The sequence below is a fragment of the Ranitomeya variabilis genome, chromosome 2 (assembly GCF_051348905.1).
Source record: "Ranitomeya variabilis isolate aRanVar5 chromosome 2, aRanVar5.hap1, whole genome shotgun sequence".
Lineage (NCBI taxonomy): Eukaryota > Metazoa > Chordata > Amphibia > Anura > Dendrobatidae > Ranitomeya > Ranitomeya variabilis.
Window position 1 is genome coordinate 263,310,358 of NC_135233.1, and position 21,851 is coordinate 263,332,208.

The window sequence follows — 21,851 nt, forward strand, 5'->3', positions numbered from 1 at the left end:
TACAGAGATACATGATAAGATCCTGTCTGCAGTCAGCACTAGGGGGAGCTCCCTGTATACAGAGTCACATGATAACATCCTGTCTGCAGCCACCACTAGGGGGATCTCCCTGTATACAGAGATACATAAGATCCTGTCTGCAGCCACCACTAGGGGGAGCTCCCTGTATACAGAGATACATGATAAGATCCTGTCTGCAGACACCACTACGGGGAGCTCCCTGTATACAGAGATACCGGATGAGATGGAATTATAATATAATCTGTAGGTTGATCTGCGGATTTAGTTGGTTGATCTGATAGTTCGTGACCAGGTCCCCATCCTTCCCCAATTTGATTGTTCGTTTCTCAATGATTTTAGTCTTGATATGAGTGTTAACATTTCCTCCTCTGCCAAACTTAAGTGTTTAGAGGCTAAAGGCAAGGACCTGCTGCCCCAGGAGGTCATGTGACTGTGGCGGCGGGCGCGGGCTGCTCAGTCTGCAGAGGAGCCGAGAAGGAGGCGGCGGTAAGTGTCAGGAAAATCTGTGCAGAGGATATGACGGGACTGAACTGGCTGGTAGGAACAAGGGGTGAGGGCAAATGTTTGTGCTGCACAGGAGGAACAGGGAGGTGTGGGGTGTGTGCCAGCAGTGTGGGTACATGCATTTGTGGGGTGCAGGGTGTGCTGGAAGGGTGCATGGTAGCAGTGTGGGGGGTGCACTGGTGATGTAGAGAATGAGCTTGGGGGTACTGGGGAATGGTGGGATGTATCAGGGTAGCACTGTGGGAGTACGCTGGTGGTATATAGGGTGCATTTGTGGGATGCATCAGGGTAGCACTGTGGGGGTACACTGGTATATAGGGTGCATTTGTGGGATGCAGGGTAGCGGGGTGGGGGTACACTGGTGGGTGGTATATAGGGTGCATTTGTGGGATGCGGGGTGGGGGTACACTGGTGGTATATAGGGTGCATTTGTGGGATGCAGGGTAGCAGTGTGGGGGTACACCGGTATATAGGGTGCATTTGTGGGATGCAGGGTAGCGGTGTGGGGGTAAACCGGTATATAGGGTGCATTTGTGAGATGCTGGGTAGCGGGGTGGGGGTACCCTGGTGGTATATAGGGTGCATTTGTGGGTTGCAGGGTAGCATCATCATGTGGGGCCATTATACTGTACGCAGCATCATGTGGGGCCATTATACTGTACCCAGCATTATGTGGGGCCATTATACTGTACCCAGCATCATGTGGGGCCATTATACAGTATGGAGCATCATGTGTGGCCATTATATAGTACTAGATGGTGGCCCGATTCTAACGCATCGGGTATTCTTGAATATGTATAGTAGTATATAGCACAGCCCACGTAGTATATAGCACAGCCCACGTAGTATATAGCACAGCCCACGCAGTATATAGCACAGCCCACGCAGTATATAACACAGCCACGTAGTATATAGCAGTGTGGGCACCATATCCCTGTTAAAAAAATAAATTAAAAATATATACTCACTCTCTGGCGTCCACCGAAGCTGTCCCGATGCGCGCGATGCTGCCGCCAGCTTCCGTTCCCAGTGATGCATTGCGAAATTACCCAGATGACTTAGCGGTCTCGCGGACAGCGGAAGGTGAGGACAGCACAATTTTTTATTTTTTTTAATTATTTTTAACATTATATCTTTTTACTATTGATGCTGCATAGGCAGCATCAATGGTAAAAAGTTGGTCCGGGATGGGGCAACACACTGGCACTGACTGGAGGGGAGTAGGGAGGGGCCAATTCGCGGCCGGACTAAGCCTGTTGCTGATTGGTCGCGGCCGGCTGGCCTTCGACCAATCAGCGACGCGGGATTTCCGTTACAGACAGACAGACAAACAGACGGAAGTACCCCTTAGATGATTATATAGATAGATGGAGCATCATGTGGGGCCATTATACTGTACGCAGCATCATGTTGGTCCATTTATACAGTATGAAGCACTGTGTGGCCATATTTTTTTGTTTATAATTATTGTTTATGAAACCGTCTGATCCGCAATGCTAAATGGGTGTGGTTGGGGCGTGTATATGGGTGTGACTATTTGTGAAGTGGGTGTGGTCAAGGGTGTGGCCTAAAATTTGCAGCAGCGCGCTGCAAACCTTTGTCCCTCTTTTCCTTCTTCAAAAGTTGGGAGGTATGGCTGACACCCTGCTACATCAGTCACGATCGGTGTTGGCACCGACCATGGCTGCTTAACTCCTTAGATGACTACAGCATCTAAATAGTTAACAAAGTATGGGGGCTTCCTCTTTAACCCCATCGGCATGCTGCGATCATGACTGTGTGGTCCTGATGGTTGCCATGGCGATTCACAGCCATAAAGTCTGACGGCTATAGGGACCTGTTCAGATGTTAGCAACATTTAGATGGTAAACATCATGTTTAATTCCTGTCATGTCCCTTTGCATTAATTCCTGAAATATGAGGGAAATGTTATTTAACAATGTTTTGGTGTGGTGTGACTAGCTAGATTAACTGTGAAGGAAGCCCCTGTTCCTCCCACGTCACCAATCCGTGACGTCACTACACAGGCACAGCTCTCCGGCGCCCCCTTTGTCTCTCAGGTCAGTAAGGGAACTGCACCTAGAGCAAATGGCTGCCGGGGAGGCTGCCCTGTTACCTACACTGGGTATTCTAGGATTCGCAATCAGAGTAAAAGGATCAGCCCAAAATTAATTTATGATTTAATTGCCTTAAGGGCGCACTAGGTAATTACAAGAAATATACAATCACAATATATCAAGAGTTACAGTCAGAGTACAATATAACAATAATAATACAAGGCTTAAGGTATAAAGCTGGAGGTCACTTTACCAGGTTAGAGGTCGCTTGTGGAAGCCGGGGGGCGCAGCGTTCCGCAGGTCCAAAACTTTAGTTGCCGGGCAGCCCCCAGAAAGCGTGTGCTTGCTCCCCTCTGGCTGGCATGCCCTGTTTCTTAGCTGGTCATCTTCTGTGTCTCCCACTCTCCACATGTTCCAGCTCTTAACCCTGCCGTGTCCCTCCCCCTGTAGCTGGGTGGGCTTAGCAATCTCCACCCCTCTGCCTCCCTGCAAGATTTATTCCAATATCTAATAAATGGGATAACTTCTCTCAGGATGATCGGATCAGTACCCGGGCAGTACCAGCGCCTGTGGTTTGTTCTGCCGGTCGGACAGGGATCAAACCTGGACCCATTCGGTCCCCGTGGGAGGCTGATCTCTATATCTCGGGTTTCAGACCCCCCACGGACACAGGAGTCGCACTATTAGATGCACAATTTCTTTAGGACGAGGGGAATATTTTTATGAGCCGGTACCTCGGATTATGCATCCATAATTCATGATTCCCTGTTGTAGACGGTTTGACTGGACAGCCATAAGAGATGTGTATCCAGTGGCCACTTGACATGCGTGGTTTAATTAAGCCCCCAGGCATTTCCAAGCCCCCTGCTGGTGTGGCTTCCTCCCTGAGCTTTGAAGTACCTTCTGCAATCTACACTGAGCTCAGCCGATTACCATACTAATAGGCACTATGTTCATTAGAAAAGGTGGGGGCCAGGAGCACTCCTCTCTGCAGACCTGTGGCCAGGAGACAAAATGGAGTCACGCCAATCTGTGTTAGTATGCCTGTCCAAGATGGCGGCTGTTCCCTCATCACATTAACCCCTTAGTGATGGAGCCAATTTTGATCTTAATGGCTGGGCCAATTTTTACAATTCTGACCACTGTCACTTTATGAGATTATAGCTCTGGAACGCTTGAATGGATCCTACTGATTCTGAGGCTCTTTTCTTGTGACATATTGTACTTTATGATAGTGGTAAAATTTATTTGATATAACTTGCATTTATTTATGAAAAAAATGGAAATTTGGCAAAATTGTTGAACATTTTGCAATTTTCAAACTTTAATTTTTGTGCCCTTAAATTAGAGAGTCAAGTCACACAAAATAGTTAATAAATAACATTTCCCACATGTCTACTTTACATCAGCACAATTTTGGAAGCATAATTTTTTTTTAATGTTAAAATGTTATAAGGGTTAAAAGTTGACCAGCGATTTATAATTTTTCCAACAAAATTAACACAACCATATATATATATTTTTTAGAGACCACCTCACATTTGAAGTGAGTTTGGGGGGGGGGGGTCAATAAAACAGAAAATATCCAAAGGTGACACCATTCTAAAAACTGCACCCCTCAAGGTGCTCAAAATCACATTCGAGAAGTTTAGTAACCCTTCAGGTGCTTCACGAGAACTAAATCATTGTTGAAGGAACAAGTGAAGATTTTACTTTATTCACAAAGTAATTACCATTAGGAACCAATTTTCGCAAGGGTATCATGAGAAAATGGACGGACCACAAAATTTCTCCTGAGTACGCTGATACCCCGTATGTGGGGGAAAGCCACTGTTTGGGCGCATGGCAGAGCTCAGAAGGGAGGGAACACCTTTTGACTTTTTGAACAGAAAATTGGCTGGAATCAATGGCGTTGGCTCCGCGCCGCAGCCCCCGAGCGTCCCACCCTGGCCCAGCGCCGCAGCCTCCACGCGTTCCGCCTGGTCACACTATCGTTTTTTTAATCCTCTCCGTATACAGGAGTGGATGTGCAGCTGTCAGTAAATCTGTGTTTTTCCCTGTACATGTAGGTTATGTCTGCAGCATGTAACTGTAGCATCAGGATGGAGAGATTAGAGCCGCGCACCCACAGCAGATAATGGGAGCAGCAGCTGGTGGTGGTGATCGGTTACATGGCGATATAATGTGTCTACATCCGTGGATTACATGTCCTGCAAGCCCGCGGCTCTGATCTCTGATCATCTGCTGCCTGTAATATACCTGGGGGACAGGCAGAGGCGCTGCTTATCACATCCTCCCCTCAGTACTTGGGGTGAGCAGTATATAGCGGGTGGGAGATTACTGTTATATGTACAGCAGAATTATAACACTGTTCTCTGCAGAGCAGCACATATAATATCCCTATAGTATCTTATCACAGATGGCGGCACACATACTGGGGAATGGCAGATAACAGAGGACACTGGCCTGACGTCTTCCGGCGCCATGCTTCTTGAATTCCACTGTATAGGATGTGCGGTGAGAGAGGTTCAGTTGCGGCTCCACAGTGGTTGGGGACTACTGGCTGGTGTCTATTATACAGCGAATAAACATGGTGTTGTCCTTAACGTACGTGCTACTTGTGGACAGCAGCTTTGAGAGCGGGCAGAAGAGCGGGCAGCCGCTGGCTACATTCATGTCGGTCACCGGGCGCTGGAAGGAGACAGACGTGGGGTCAGGACGGAAGGCGTCAATGACGTGCTCACGGTTACCCTGGTCCAAAAGCATGAAGGTCACCTGCAGGGCAAGAACAGGGACAAGGTCAGATCTGAGAAAACAGTGTAAACCTGTGGGTGACCCCCACAATAATGAGGTAGCCCCAGAATTCATTATAGTGATTGCCAAGCAATATGAGACGGCAACAGTGCCACAGATTGTACACTTGTCGGCACAACTCGACACCAATTATACAAGGGCGGCACTGGGCTCACCTTGTGTCTGAACGGCCATGGCAGCAGGACGTCGTATTCACCCTTCATGATGGCAAAGAACAGAGAGATGTGCGATCCCTTCCCAGTACCGTCTCCGTTCAGGTAAATGCGCAGACACACCTTGTAGCCGTACCTCGCCGTGTAGAAGGCTGCAACCGGAGGGAAGAGCCAATGTTATGTGACATTGTGCGGCTGGACGCGCCGGCGTGTGACTGACCAGTGTGGGGAGGATCTCCTATACATGTCTCAGGACCTCCAACATGGACAAGTCTGGATATACTCAGTGCACAGATTCTGTATTCTAGCACCGCTGATCTCACACATGTAACGAGTAGTGACCGCAGCTCTGGAGGATAAGACACCATGTAACAGTAGAAAAGTGACTGCAGCTCTGGAGGTGATTGGAGAAGAAGACACCATGTAACAGCAGAATGTTGACTGCAGCTCTGGAGGTGCATGGAGTATATATATTTCCTTAGTGACATAACATAAGGTAAGCCCATGACCGACCGGTGGAGGTTCTTACCGGCAGGGCCGACGTTAGGGGCAGGCAGACCAGGCAGCTGCCTAGGGCCCCCGCTCCCCCTGGGGCCTCCAGCTAGCGGCACATCAAGCAGCCTCTATAGGGCCCCAGTGAGCTGCCTGCCTGCTGCCAGCGCCGCATCCCCCGCCGCATTGAACTATACTGGCGTCTGCCGATCCAGGTCAAAGCAATGATGGAGGAGAGAGCATCAGCTGACGCTCCCTCTCCCATCATTCCCTGCTCTGCCTCTGACTGCGGGTGCGTGATGACGTCATCGCGAACTCACTGTATGCCAGGCAGTGCAGCCGCTGAGACAGGAGCAGGAAGCCGTGCGGGCACGAGGAAAGGTGAGGATTGTGTGTTTTTTTTGTTTGTTTTTTTGTTTTTATTTATTTTTTACTATAAGAGTGAGTACTGGACTGTGGGGCCATTCCCTGAGGGGGGGGGGGGGGAGATGTGGGCTGTGCTATATACTATGCGGGCTGTGTTATATACTATGCGGGCTGTGTTGTATACTATGCGGGCTGTGTTGTATCCTATGCGGGCTGTGTTGTATACTATGCGGGCTGTGTTGTATACTATGCGGGCTGTGTTGTATACTATGCGGGCTGTGTTGTATACTATGCGGGCTGTGCTATATAGTATGCGGGCTGTGTTCTATTCTATGGGGGAGGCTGTGTTATATACTATGTGGCTATGTTATATACTATTGGGGGTATATTATATTCTATGGGGGAGGCTGTATTATATACTATGTGGCTGTGGTATATGCTATGGGGGGTCCATTATACATTATATTTTATGGGGCAGGCTGTGTTATATACTATGGAGGGCTGCATTATATTCTATGGGGGCTACATTATATACTATGGGGAGGTGGGCTGTATTAGATTCTATGGGGGGCTACATTATATTCTATGGGGAGGTGGGCTGTATTCTATTCTATTTGGGGCTACGTTATATTCTATGGAGGGCTGTATTATATTTATATTCTATGAGGGGTGATTGCATCATACTCTGAGGGGGCTATATTATACTATATGAGGGGGATGCATTATATTCTATGGTGGGTTACATTATACTCTGGGGTGGTTGCATTATATTTTGTGGGGTGGTGGCTGCATTATTCTCCATGGGGTGGCTGCATTATACTGTATCTAGGACTATGGGTAATACATTATACTATATGAAGAACTATGGGGTGCATTATAATATGGGAAGTAAATTGTACTACATGGATGACTGGCGGTGCATTATACTATATGGAGCACTACGAGGAGTGTATTATACTATGTGGAGGACTGGGCAGTGTATTTTAATATATGGAGGACTATGAGGAGTGTATTATTCTATATGGAGGACTATTGGAACTGTATAATATTATATGGAGCCGTGTATTATACTATATGGAGGACTATGGGGCATATTATATTATATGGAGGACTATGGAGTGTGCATTTTACAATATGGAGGACTGTGGTGCACATTATACTATGTGGTTGACTATGGGGTGTATTATACTAAAGCAAAATGCTGCATATTTATCGAGTGATTGGTTTGTTTATGCCGGAACAAAAATCATTGTTCTCAGCAGCACATCGCCGGTGTAAACTGTAGATGTTCTGCTGTTAACATGATACTGTATGGTGATCTGTTAGTGATCTATTAGTGATCATTCTGTCCGCATCATTCTTTCTCAGACGGTGGAAAGAGGCTGCGAAACAAGCATCGAACAATTTCAATACTGTCGATCACACTCATTTAGTGGCCTGAACTCAGCACATGTAAATGCAACCGAAATTCTTCTGTGTAATGTGCAATATGCTAGCATTTTGGGGCCCATTTTAAACTTTGCCTAGGGCCCCACTTTGCCTAAAACCGTCCCTGCTTACCGGAGGAGTAGAGGCTGATGGCCATTCCTTCGCTTGCAACCTGACACTTTCTTGTGAAGTCGGAGATTTTCCACAGAAAAATTCCATCATACGACGTCTGCTCCAGAGTCGTCATTTGTGCATGTAACTCATTTATCTCGAGGTCCTTCCTGATGATTGTGCATTGAAAATCTGAGATCTAGAGGCGATAAAAACATGTAAGCAGCAGTGAGGGTCAGGAACAGTGAGGACTCGGTCGTGTGCCCCCCCACTATACAATGAGCCTGGGCTCTACAGTTGGGAAATGGCGTCATGGGGCAGAGACTGACCATGACCTCTGACAGCATTATGGGAGATGGCGTCATGGGGCAGAGACTGACAATGACCTCTGATAGCATTATGGGAGACGGCGTCATGGGGCAGAGACTGACAATGATCTCTGACAGCATTATGGGAGATGGCGTCAGGGGGCAGAGACTGACAATGACCTCTGACATCATTATGGGAGACGGCGTCATTGGGGCAGAAACTGACAATGACCTCTGACAGCATTATGGGAGACGGCGTCGTGGGGCAGAGACTGACAATGACCTCTGACAGCATTATGGGAGACGGCGTCATGGGGCAGAGACTGACAATGACCTCTGACAGCATTATGGGAGACGGCGTCATGGGGCAGAGACTGACAATGACCTCTGACAGCATTATGGGAGATGGCGTCAGGGGGCAGAGACTGACAATGACCTCTGACATCATTATGGGAGACGGCGTCATTGGGGCAGAGACTGACAATGACCTCTGACAGCATTATGGGAGACGGCGTCATGGGGCAGAGACTGACAATGACCTCTGACAGCATTATGGGAGATGGCGTCATGGGGCAGAGACTGACAATGACCTCTGATAGCATTATGGGAGACGGCGTCATGGGGCAGAGACTGACCATGACCTCTGATAGCATTATGGGAGACGGCGTCATTGGGGCAGAGACGGACAATGACCTCTGACAGCATTATGGGAGACGGCGTCATGGGGCAGAGACTGACAATGACCTCTGACAGCATTATGGGAGATGGCGTCAGGGGGCAGAGACTGACAATGACCTCTGACAGCATAATGGGAGACGGCGTCATTGGGGCAGAGACTGACAATGACCTCTGATAGCATTATGGGAGACGGCGTCGTGGGGCAGAGACTGACAATGACCTTTGACAGCATTATGGGAGACGGCGTCGTGGGGCAGAGACTGACAATGACCTCTTACAGCATTATGGGAGACGGTGTCAGGGGGCAGAGACTGACAATGACCTCTGACAGCATTATGGGAGACGGCGTCATTGGGGCAGAGACTGACAATGACCTCTGACAGCATTATGGGAGACGGCATCATGGGGCAGAGACTGACAATGACCTCTGACAGCATTATGGGAGACGGCGTCATTGGGGCAGAGACTGACAATGACCTCTGATAGCATTATGGGAGACGGCGTCGTGGGGCAGAGACTGACAATGACCTCTGACAGCATTATGGGAGATGGCGTCATGGGGCAGAGACTGACAATGACCTCTGATAGCATTATGGGAGACGGCGTCATGGGGCAGAGACTGACAATGACCTTTGACAGCATTATGGGAGACGGCGTCATTGGGGCAGAGACTGACAATGACCTCTGACAGCATTATGGGAGATGGCGTCATGGGGCAGAGACTGACCATGACCTCTGACCGCATTATGGGAGACGGCGTCATTGGGGCAGAGACTGACAATGACCTCTGACAGCATTATGGGAGATGGCGTCATGGGGCAGAGACTGACAATGACCTCTGACAGCATTATGGGAGACGGCGTCAGGGGGCAGAGACTGACAATGACCTCTGACATCATTATGGGAGACGGCGTCATTGGGGCAGAGACTGACAATGACCTCTGACAGCATTATGGGAGACGGCGTCATGAAGCAGAGACTGACAATGACCTCTGACAGCATTATTGTAGACGGCATCATGGGGCAGAGACTGACAATGACCTCTGACAGCATTATGGGAGACGGCGTCAGGGGGCAGAGAGACTGAAAATGACCTCTGACATCATTAGCTCTCCATTTCTCACCTTCGCCTCGCAGGCCTGCACTTTGCGGTGTTGCTGCTCGATCTCTTCCAGAGCTGCGCTCAGTTTGGCGCTGGACACGTCAATCTCTCTGTTCATCACCATGATGATGTTTTCTGCCACCTGTATCCGGGCTTCCAGTGCACAGATCCTGGCCATCAGGTTAGACCCGGTCGCTGAGCTGTCATGGTCTCCGCAGTCCGTGGCGATCCCTTTGTGTGCAGACTCTCCATTATGGTTCTTTGTGGGTAATTTCTGGACTTCTCTATTGTGGTCACAGTATCCATTTTCCGTCACCACAGCAGCTGGGGTTTTATTCTGTATCTGCAGTAACACCGGTAAAAGCAGAGCAATGTGCGCCGCTGCCGCCGACTGCTCGTGTCCTGCCATTTTGTCTCTGCTCCCCTTGAAAGTGACAAACCGAAAAGAGTGATGGGGTGACCCTCCTTTTTAGAGTTCAGGACAATCGTTATAATGAATAGTTAACTTGTAACATTCCTAGAGACCTAGGATAGTGAAGGGGTTAATAGTGAAGATCTCATGGGAGGAGAGTGCATCAATAGTCCTGCTTGATACAGAATTTTGAGTCTGAATCCTTCATACAGTATGTGAGGAGCCCCCTCTAGTGGTGACTGTATATAGATAATTCTCGGTATGTGAGGAGCCCCCTCTAGTGGTGACTGTATATAGATAATTCTCTGTCTGTGAGGAGCCCCCTCTAGTGGTGACTGTATATAGATAATTCTCTGTATGTGTGGAGCCCCCTCTAGTGGTAACTGGATATAGATAATTCTCCGTATGTGAGGCGCCCCCTCTAGTGGTGACTGTGTATAGATAATTCTCTGTCTGAGGCGCCCCCTCTAGTGGTGACTGTATAGATAATTCTCTGTCTGTGTGGAGCCCCCTCTAGTGGTGACTGGATATAGATAATTCTCCGTATGTGAGGCGCCCCCTCTAGTGGTGACTGTGTATAGATAATTCTCTGTCTGTGAGGAGCCCCCTCTAGTGGTGACTGTCATAGATATAGAGATATATATATATATATATATATATATATATATATATATATATATATATATATATATATATCTATCTATCTAATTGTCTAAGGGTTTTTCCGTCTCTGTCTGTCTGTCTTTCTGTCTGTCTGTCCTGGAAATCCCACGTCTCTGATTGGTCAAGGCCCCCAGGCCTCGACCAATCAGCGACGGGCACAGTATCGACGTAGATTTCATAATAGTTTCCATGGCGACGATGATGTCATAAAGGTTGCCTCGGCCAATCAGCGACGGGCACAGTCTGCCGCGAATTCTGGAATCATCATTGTCCATATACTACGGGTACATGCATATTCTAGAATACCCGATGCGTTAGAATCGGGCCACAATCTAGTATATATATATATATATATATATATATATATATATATATATATATATATATATATATATATATATATATATATATAGTCTAAGGGGTACTTCCGTCTGTCTGTCTTTCTGTCGACAACTTCCGTCACGGAAATCCCGTGTCGCTGACTGGTCTTGCCAGCTGCCTGTCATGGCTGCCGCGACCAATCAGCGATGGGCACAGTCCGATTAGTCCCTCCCTACTCCCCTGCAGTCAGTGCCCGGTTCCCGCTCGCTCCATAATCCCTCCCCGGTCGCCGCTCACACAGGGTTAATGCCAGCGGTGACGGACCGCGTTATGCCGCGGGTTATGCACTCCGTTACCGCTGGCTATTAACCCTGTGTGTCCCCAACGTTTTACTATTGATGCTGCCTATGCAGCATCAATAGTAAAAAAAAATCTAATGTTAAAAATAATAATACAAAAAAAAAACCTGCTATACTCACCCTCCGTAGTCCGATGATGCGCTCGCGCCTTCCGCCAACTTCCGGTCCCAGAGATGCATTGCGAAATGACCCAGAAGACTTAGCGGTCTCGTGAGACCGCTAAGTCTTCTGGGTAATTTCGCAATGCATCCTGGGAATGGAAGATGGTGGCAGCCGCGCGCACATCGCCAGCACGCCGTTGGATCCCAGGAGGTGAGTATGTAACTATTTTTTATTTTTATTCTTTTTTTTTAACAGGGATATGGTGCCCACACTACTGTATACTGCGTGGGCTGCTTTATATACTACATGGTTGCTATATACTACGTGGGCAGTACTATATACTACATGGCTGCTATATACTACGTGGGCAGTACTATATACTACATGGCTGCTATATACTACGTGGGCAGTACTACATACTACATGGCTGCTATATACTACGTGGGCAGTATTATATATTACATGGCTGCTATATACTACGTGGGCAGTACTATATACTACGTGGGCAGTACTATATACTACATGGCTGCTATATACTACGTGGGCAGTGCTATATACTACGTGGGCAGTACTATATACTACATGGCTGCTATATACTACGTGGGCAGTACTATATACTACATGGCTGCTATATACTACGTGGGCAGTACTATATACTACATGGCTGCTATATACTACGTGGTATAGAAAAGTAACAACTTTATTGTGTATTAACATCCATTAAAAATGCCAATATATAAAATATATACTCAGAGTCAAAATAGCATAGTACTGTGAATCATGGAAAAGGGTAAACAGAGACCACAGGTCACATCTAAAATGTACGCCTTGAAAGCCCAGGTGAATACAGTAAGTAAGTGGCACTACCAGCTTACCAGTCCCACCAACAGTATATATAAGGTGAAAGACTAACAATAAATAAGAGACCGGGCCTTACCCATGTTAGACGCAGTGTGAACCTGTGGAAACGCCAGCCCCTACGCGCGTTTCGCGTAGGCTTCTTCGGGGGGCTGACGCGAAACGCGCGTAGGGGCTGGCGTTTCCACAGGTTCACACTGCGTCTAACATGGGTAAGGCCCGGTCTCTTATTTATTGTTAGTCTTTCACCTTATATATACTGTTGGTGGGACTGGTAAGCTGGTAGTGCCACTTACTTACTGTATTCACCTGGGCTTTCAAGGCGTACATTTTAGATGTGACCTGTGGTCTCTGTTTACCCTTTTCCATGATTCACAGTACTATGCTATTTTGACTCTGAGTATATATTTTATATATTGGCATTTTTAATGGATGTTAATACACAATAAAGTTGTTACTTTTCTATACCTCTTAAAGACAATTCGATGACTCCTTTTTTCGGATTAGTATATATATTGGTGGGGAGTTTATGGTTTGTCCAGTTTTGGACTTATTTGTGGCTGAGATCTAATTCTTTATATATACTACGTGGGCAGTACTATATACAGTACTACATGGCTACTATATACTACGTAGTACAATCTTGCCTTGCGCAGGCGTGTACTATGGAGGACAGAGAATAAACTTCAATCCCATATTGCAGCCAGCGGGTAAGGAAAGGGTGAATCAAACATCCGAAAACCCCGCCCCTATGGCTAAAGATTGTTCCCTCCAAATTCAGGTGACAGTGTCCCTTTAAAGATTTTTCTGTATTTTCATGACTATGAAAATGTACATTCACACTGAAGGCATCAAAACTATGAATTAAAACATGTGGAATTATATACTTAACAAAAAAGTGTGAAACAACTGAAAATATGTCTTATATTATAGGTTCTTCAAAGTAGCCACCTTTTGCTTTGATGACTGCTTTGCACACTCTTGGCAGTCTCTTGATGAGCTTCAAGAGGTAGTCACCGGGAATGGTCTTCCAACAATCTTGAAGGAGTTCCCAGAGATGCTTAGCACTTGTTGGCCATTTTGCCTTCACTCTGCGGTCCAGCTTGCCCCAAACCATCTCGATTGGGTTCAGGTCTGGTGACTGTGGAGGCCAGGTCATCTGGCGTAGCAACCCATCACTCTCGTTGGTCAAATAGCCCTTACAAAGCCTGGAGGTGTGTTTGGGGTCATTGTCCTGTTGAAAAATAATTGATGGTCCAACTAAACGCAAATCGGATGGAATAGAATGCCGCTGCAAGATGCTGTGGTAGCCATGCTGGTTCAGTATGCCTTCAATTTTAAATAAATCCCCAACAGTGTCACCAGCAAAGGACCCCCACACCATCACACCTCCTCCATGCTTCACGGTGGGAACCAGGCATGTAGAATCCATCCGTTCAACATTTCTGCGTCGCACCAAGACACGGTGGTTGGAACCAAAGATCTCAAATTTGGACTCATCAGACCAAAGCACAGATTTCCACTGGTCTAATGTCCATTCCTTGTGTTCTTTAGCCCAAACAAGTCTCTTCTGCTTGTTGCCTGTCCTTAGCAGTGGTTTCCTAGGAGCTACTTTACCATGAAGGCCTGCTGCACAAAGTCTCCTCTTAACAGTTGTTGTAGAGATGTGTCTGCTGCTAGAACTCTGTGTGGCATTGACCTGGTCTCTAATCTGAGCTGCTGTTAACCTGCAATTTCTGAGGCTGGTGACTCAGATAAACTTATCCTCAGAAGCAGAGGTGACTCTTGGTCTTCCTTTCCTGGGGCGGTTCTCATGTGAGCCAGTTTCTTTGTAGCGCTTGATGGTTTTTGCCACTGCACTTGGGGACACTTTCAAAGTTTTCCCAATTTTTCAGAATGACTGACTTTCATTTCTTAAAGTAATGATGGCCACTCGTTTTTCTTTACTTAGCTGCTTTTTTCTTGCCATAATACAAATTCTAACAGTCCATTCAGTAGGACTATCAGCTGTGTATCCACCAGACTTCTGCACAACACAACTGATGGTCCCAACCCCATTTATAAGGCAAGAAATTCCACTTATTAAACCTGACAGGGCACACCTGTGAAGTGAAGACCATTCCCGGTGACTACCTCTAGAAGCTCATCAAGAGAATGCCAAGAGTGTGCAAAGCAGCCACCAAAGCAAAAGGTGGCTACTTTGAAGAACCTAGAATATAAGATATCATTTCAGTTGTTTCACGCTTTTTTGTTAAGTATATAATTCCACATGTGTTAATTCATAGTTTTGATGCCTTCAGTGTGAATGTACAATTTTCATAGTCATGAAAATACAGAAAAATCTTTAAATGAGAAGGTGTGTCCAAACATTTGGTCTGTACTGTATGAGGGTCTCTCTCTGGTGGTTACTGTATATAGATAATTCTCTGTATATGAGGCGCCCCCTCTAGTGGTGACTGTATATAGATAATTCTCTGTATATGAGGCGCCCCTTCTTGTGGTGACTGTGTATATACATAATTCTCTGTATATGAGGAGCCCCCTCTAGTGGTGACTGGATATAGATAATTCTCTGTATGTGAGGTGCCCCCTCTAGTGGTGACTATGTGTATTTACAGGTGCTTCTCACAAAATAAAATTAACTCTTTGATGATATTCTATTTCAGCTCTTCAATACAAAAAGTGAAACTCCTTTGTTAGTGATCTATTTCAAGTGTTTATTTCTGTAAATGTTGATGATTATGGCTTACAGCCAATGAAAACCCAAAAGTCATTATCTCAGTAAATTAGAATAATTAGCAAAAACACATGCAAGTGTTTAAAATGGTCTTTTCTCTCTCTCAAACCCTGAGTGTAAGGATTCCGGACTTTCCTGGTGTCTGCCCTGATCCAAGATGGAGTCTTGGATCTCGCCCGGTCATGGAACTTCCTGTCTGTCCTGACTATTTAAGTCCGGGTCTTGTGTTCACCTGTGCCTGAGTATTTTGTGCTGCTGGCTCTTGAGCATCTGCCTGTTTGCTGGTTAACTCCCTGCTTCTGCTGCTCACTACTCGGTGGTCTGCCTCACCCCATTCAGCTACCTCTCTCATCTGGAACTGCTGCGACGGGCTGCGCGCCAGTGGAAGGATTTCCTTTGTTTACAAAACTTTTCCCAGTGTTGTGCCTCTCTGCACAACCACACCAGGTGAGCAAGATCCAAGCTGTGCCTTTCTCTCCCAAGAAAGATCTACTCATCTACTACGCTTAGATAGCGCTCTCCCTCTTTCTCCCCTCGTCCTCTCTTTTCCAGGACGTCATTCACATGACGCATCATCTGTGAACAATTGGCTCCTACTAACAAGTACTTGCACACGTGTGAGCAAGTTTTGCTGGACTTCATCATTTAAGTACTGTGTGCATTTCCACATCATTTCCTTGCTGGACTGGTTCACATTAGCGGTCGCGCCCCGCTACTCTGTTTGCTGTGATTTTCTATATAGAGCTGAGGACCTCGTTACTATTGCAGAAATATCTGTTAGTTCTGTTTTCTTTTTTTTTTTGAGTAAATACATCTTTTGTTGCAACTTTGCTTTCAGACTGGCTTTATCCCATGCTATCAGATTCCGTAGTACCCATATAATTATTACAGGATACTCAGGCCATAAAAGGAATCTGCTGGGATAATGTCGACTGAGACAAAGATGGATCAGTTGTTCTCTATGATCCACTCTTTACAGGGGGATATTGAGGCATTGCAAAACAAGGTTGCTAACTGGTAGGCTCATTTTGGACAGGCTCTTCAGGACTTAAGTAATCAGGTGGCTGGGCAGATGACTGCACGGGCACCTCCACCCCCAGTACAGCCAGAGCCAATTACTCCTCCAAAGTTACCACCATTTAGGTTCAGTGGAGACCGTTACAAGTTTTGTGGGTTTGTAAACCAATGTCTGTTGTGTTTTGATGTGCATGCCGCCCATTTCCTTACTGACCGATCTAAGGTTTTATGTATTATCATGTTGCTCACTTCCCGAACTCTTGCATGGGCAAATCCGCTTATGGAGACTCGTAACCCTCGCTTGAATAACCTTGACGATTTTCTTGCTGCAATGTCTATGATGTTTGATGACCCTAATCGTCGCACTACAGCGGAAACCGCCTTGTTATCACTACGTCAGGGTAAGCGTCCTGTCATTGAATACGCTACTGAGTTTAGATGGCTGGCGGTGGATACGATTTGGGACAGTTATGCCCAATTACCTATTTTTAGGAGGGGATTGTCTAATGTGTTAAAGGATGAACTAGCTCATGCAGATGCTCCGGAAGAGTTAGACGCTTTTATACAGCATTGTGTACGCATAGATATACGTGTTACTGAGCGTAGACAGGAGAGATTTGCAGCCTCTAATTGTGTCACTAACTCTTCCCTTCCTTCTAAAGAACCGTCAGGCAAATCCTCTTGGAAGGCTGAACCAGTTCCCATGCAGGTGGATGCACTACAGCGACGCGAGAGTAACGAGCGCAGGGAGCATCGTTTCCGGGAGAGTCTATGCTTTTACTGCGGTCAGTCAGATCACTTTCTTATCAATTGTCCCAAGCGGCCTCGCAAGATACTAGCCACGGTTGGGGAATTTGATAATCAGGATGCTGAATCCATTACTTCTGAGTCTAGTTTTTCTGTGAATGCCATTTTTCACTCTCTGTCTATAACTGCCTCTCCCAAGACGCTGGAGTGTAAGGACACACATTGTTCCCTTCCTATTAAGATCCGGTCGTCGGGCCAATGGATTCCCTGTGCAGCTATGGTGGATTCAGGGGCAGGAGGAAATTTTATGGACTTAACATTTGCCCGGGAACATGGCATACGGACCCAGCAGAGAGCCTCCCCGGTATCGCTCCCCTCTAGTCTCTGGACCAGTAGATCAAGAGACTGTACTTCTGGAAGTCTTCATAGACCCTGATCATCAGGAAATGCTGTCATTTATGTTGATCTCTTCACCACATTTCCCTTTAATTTTAGGGATTCCATGGCTGCAGTCACAAAATCCTATTATCAACTGGGAGACCAAGGAAAGCACTTTCCCATCAAAGGAGACACCGGTAACAGGCCAAGTGAGTCTTCGAGATACGAAATGTGCCACTGAGGTATTTACTGTACCATCTGTGTATAGTGAATTTTCGGACATTTGTGAGAAGAAGATGGCAGACCAGCTTCCTCCTCACAGACCATATGAGTGTCCCATTGAGCTGCTTCCGGGGGCCGCTATTCCTTTTAAGAATGTCTACCCACTTGCAGCTCCGGAGCTGAAGGCTTTAAAGGAATACATCGATGAGAATTTGGCTAAGGGTTTTATTCGCCCCTTCTCATCACCGGCAGGAGCACCCATCTTTTTCGTTAAGAAGAAGGATGGAACCCTTAGATCTTGTATCGACTATCGGGAGCTCAATAAGGTGACCATTCGGAATCGCTACCCGTTACCGTTGATCCCTGAACTGCCGGAAAGAGTGCGACAGGCCAAGATCTTCTCTAAGTTAGATCTAACTAGATTTAACTAGGATCCGCTCTGGAGATGAATGGAAGACTGCATTTAGATGTCGGTATGGGTATTTCGAATATCTGGTGATGCCTTTTGGTCTCTGCAATGCTCCGGCAACCTTCCAACATCTGGCTAATGATATTTTCAGAGAGCTATTGGACCATTTTGTCGTGATCTACCTGGATGACATCTTAATTTTTTCTGACTCTTTGCAGGAACATCAGGAGCATGTGAAGACCGTCCTGAGGCGTCTAAAGGAGAATCACCTCTACATTAAGCCTGAGAAATGCGAATTCTATCGCACAGAGATTCAGTTCCTGGGGTATGTCATCTCGCCACAGGGGCTTAACATGGAGGCAAGTAAGATCCAGGCTATTCTTGATTGGCCCGCACCTACAAATGTCAAGGAGGTACAGCGTTTCATCGGATTCGCAAATTTCTATAGACGTTTCATTCGTAATTTCTCTGAAATTGGGCGACCCATTACACAGCTAACTAAGAAGGAAAATACTTTCTTGTGGTCCGCACAGGCTCGGGAAGCTTTTGATTGTCTTAAATCCCGGTTTACATCTGCACCTGTACTAATTCACCCAAACCCAGCACTTCCTTTCATCGTAGAAGTGGACGTTTCGGACTGTGCTCTGGGGGCCTTCCTCTCACAAAGAACAGGAGAGAAAAGCCTATTACATCCATGTGCTTTTTTTTTCTCGCAGACTCTCCGCTGCAGAAAAGAACTACGATGTGGGAGATAAGGAGCTTCTTGCCATTATCGCTGCATTTAAGGAATGGAGACATCATCTGCAGGGGGCATCACAACAAGTTATTGTGCTCACGGATCATCGCAACCTGGAGTTCCTTAGATCTGCAAAATGTCTTTCTCCACAGCAGGCTCGTTGGAGTCTATTTTTGAATCAATTTAATTTTGTCATTTCGTACCGCCCAGGTTCACGTAATGGGAAAGCGGATGCTTTGTCCCAAATCCATGCCACGGATTCCGTACCTGGGACCCCGTCTAAGACCTTCCTGTCTGATACCAACTTTATCAGAGTCATTCAGAATAAGGACTTATGGAAGACCATTAAGGAGGCCTACGACGCAGACCCATTTCTCGCCAACCCTACTGCTGATGTGAACTTGGTTCTCAGAAATGGTATGTGGGTCCGGGATCAACGTTTATATGTTCCAGAGGCCGTAAAGCTGCAGGCCCTCAAGTTTGTCCATGATTCCAAGTTGGCGGGTCATCGGGGGGTACAGAAGACACAGGAGTTTCTGAGCCTTTTTTTTTTGGGTGGCCTACCTGTCTGAAGGACGTGAAGAGTTATGTTCTCTCTTGTGAGGTATGTGCACGTTTCAAGACTCCTCGTGTATCACCTACTGGACTGCTTCAACCACTACCTGTCCCCTCTCGTCCTTGGGGGTCTATTTCAATGGACTTTATAGTTGAATTGCCCACCTCTGGGGGAAAAAATTCTATTCTGGTGGTTGTAGATTGCCTTACTAAGGCTGCCCACTTTATTCCCTGCAATGGTCTTCCTTCAGCCAAGGAGACGGCGGATCTGGTCATCCAGAATGTGTTTCGGCTGCATGGAGTTCCGGACGAAGTCATCTCAGATCGGGGAGTGCAGTTTACGTCCAAGTTCTGGAAAGGATTCTGTGATTCACTTGGTGTTAATGTTTGTCTGTCCTCTGCATACCATCCTCAGACTAATGGGCAGACAGAACGGACGAATCAGACTCTGGAACAGGATCTTCGATGTTATATCAACCATTCTCAGGATGACTGGTTGGAGATGCTCCCGCTCGCAGAATTCTGTTATAACAACTCTGAGTTCTTCTACTAAGGTAACACCTTTCTTTGCCAACCTAGGTTATCATCCAAGTATTCTTCCCAGATCCCTGATCAACGCACCGGTGCCTGCAGTTCATGAGAGGTTGGCGGCAATGAGGCAGAATCTGGAAACCCTGAAGGAATGAATCACTGTCTACTGAACAAGAGAGATATAAGAGATCTTCCGACCGGTTTCGAAAGCCTGCACCTATGTTCAAGGTAGGGGATTCTGTGTGGTTATCTACTAAAAACTTGAGATTGAACATTCCATCACAGAAACTCGGACAAAAGTTCATCGGCCCATTCAATATCTCTGGGATCGTAAGTTCCGTTGCCTGTCATCTGAAGTTGCCAAGAACCTTGAAGGTACACCCTGTGTTTCATGTCTCCCTGTTAAAGGGAACCTGTCACCCTTCCCCCTTGAGTGACGGCTGTGTGGCATCTGCAGCAGGGGGGAAAGGCCTGACTCCTTGACTGAAGAAAGGTATTTTCTGACAAATTACAAAATGGATTATTTCTGCAGTTACAGCACCCAGAACTAAAAGAGCCACCTTGTCAGAATGCAGCATTACTGCTGCACAAGGTGGCTCTTTTAGTTTCAAACGCCTGGGGGGGTGACAGGTTCCCTTTAAAACCGGTGTCTCCAAATACATTTCAAGGTCGGATTACACCTCCTCCTCCGCCTGTGTTAGTGGATGGACAAGAACAGTTTGTGGTAGAGAAGATTTTGGACTCCAGGTTCCGCAGGAATCAACTGCAGTACTTCATCAAATGGCAGGGATATCCGTCTGAGAACAACTCTTGGGAGCCGGTGGGCAATATCTGTGCTCCTCAAAAGATTACTCTGTTCCATCAGAAATATCCTGACAAGCCTGGTCCTGGATCATCCTGAGGCCGCTTCTGAGGTGGGAGTAATGTAAGGATTCCGGACTTTCCTGGTGTCTGTCCTGATCCAAGATGGAGTCTTGGATCTCGCCCTGTCATGGAACTTCCTGTTTGTCCTGACTATTTAAAGGGACTCTGTCACCTGAATTTGGAGGGAACAATTTTCAGTCATATGGGCGGGGTTTTCGGGTGTTTGATTCACCCTTTCCTTACCCGCTGGCTGCATGCTGGCCGCAATATTGGACTGAAGTTCATTCTCTGTCCTCCGTAGTACATGCCTGCACAAGGCAATCTTGCCGTTACGCAGGCGTGTACCTATGGAGGACAGAGAATGAACTTCAATCCAATATTGCAGCCAGCATGCAGCCAGCGGGTAAGGAAAGGGTGAATCAAACACCCGAAAACCCCGCCCATATGACTGAAAATTGTTCCCTCCAAATTCAGGTGACAGTCACTTTAAGTCCGGGTCTTGAGTTCACCTGTGCCTGAGTATTTTACCCTTCGCCACGACAGCACCCCACATGAGAGAAAGGGATCCGCCCCATAGGAACAGGAAACCTACAGAATAAAAGGAGGCGGTCCCCTCTCCTCCTCAGTTTAGGTTTCCTGTTCCTACAGGGACCCGGCTTACCTACAGATGAAGAGGATCCCTGGGCCATGCACCCGCCTGCGTCTGTATCTGAGGGAACGGCAGGGGCTGCGGTTCCAGAAGCAGCGGCGGGGGAGCCCCTGCTTGCAGCCACCCCCCTCGTCTGGCCAAGCATCCACGGTCCGGGTCCGGTCACCGTGGGTCCGCCCGGCACTGTGAGGACGCGCGCGCTGCAGCGGCCGGCTTAATATCCCTGGCCGCCGCATGGTTACTGAGAGCGGCGCGTCT

General features: G+C 47.0%; 1 protein-coding gene and 1 long non-coding RNA gene across 3 annotated transcripts in view; both read right to left on the reverse strand.

The window, feature by feature from the left end:
- Nucleotides 1-3,629: 3,629 nt before the first annotated feature.
- The window catches only part of TRAF1 (TNF receptor associated factor 1), a 57,584-nt gene continuing 39,362 nt past the window's right edge, over nt 3,630-21,851 (reverse strand). For both annotated transcript variants that reach the window (XM_077284843.1, XM_077284842.1), the window contains 4 exons: nt 10,056-10,457; nt 7,967-8,144; nt 5,552-5,700; nt 3,630-5,357 (listed from right to left, as the gene is read on the reverse strand). In XM_077284843.1, coding sequence (XP_077140958.1) covers nt 5,139-5,357; nt 5,552-5,700; nt 7,967-8,144; nt 10,056-10,457 — 948 coding nt within the window. In that variant the 3' untranslated portion in view covers nt 3,630-5,138. The remainder of the gene's footprint in view (nt 5,358-5,551; nt 5,701-7,966; nt 8,145-10,055; nt 10,458-21,851) is intronic.
- On the reverse strand, nt 8,200-9,119 carry LOC143809331 (uncharacterized). Its single transcript, XR_013222220.1, has 3 exons — nt 8,742-9,119; nt 8,537-8,689; nt 8,200-8,433 (listed from the first exon to the last, which is right to left on the reverse strand). It is a non-coding gene; the product is annotated as an uncharacterized LOC143809331 (long non-coding RNA).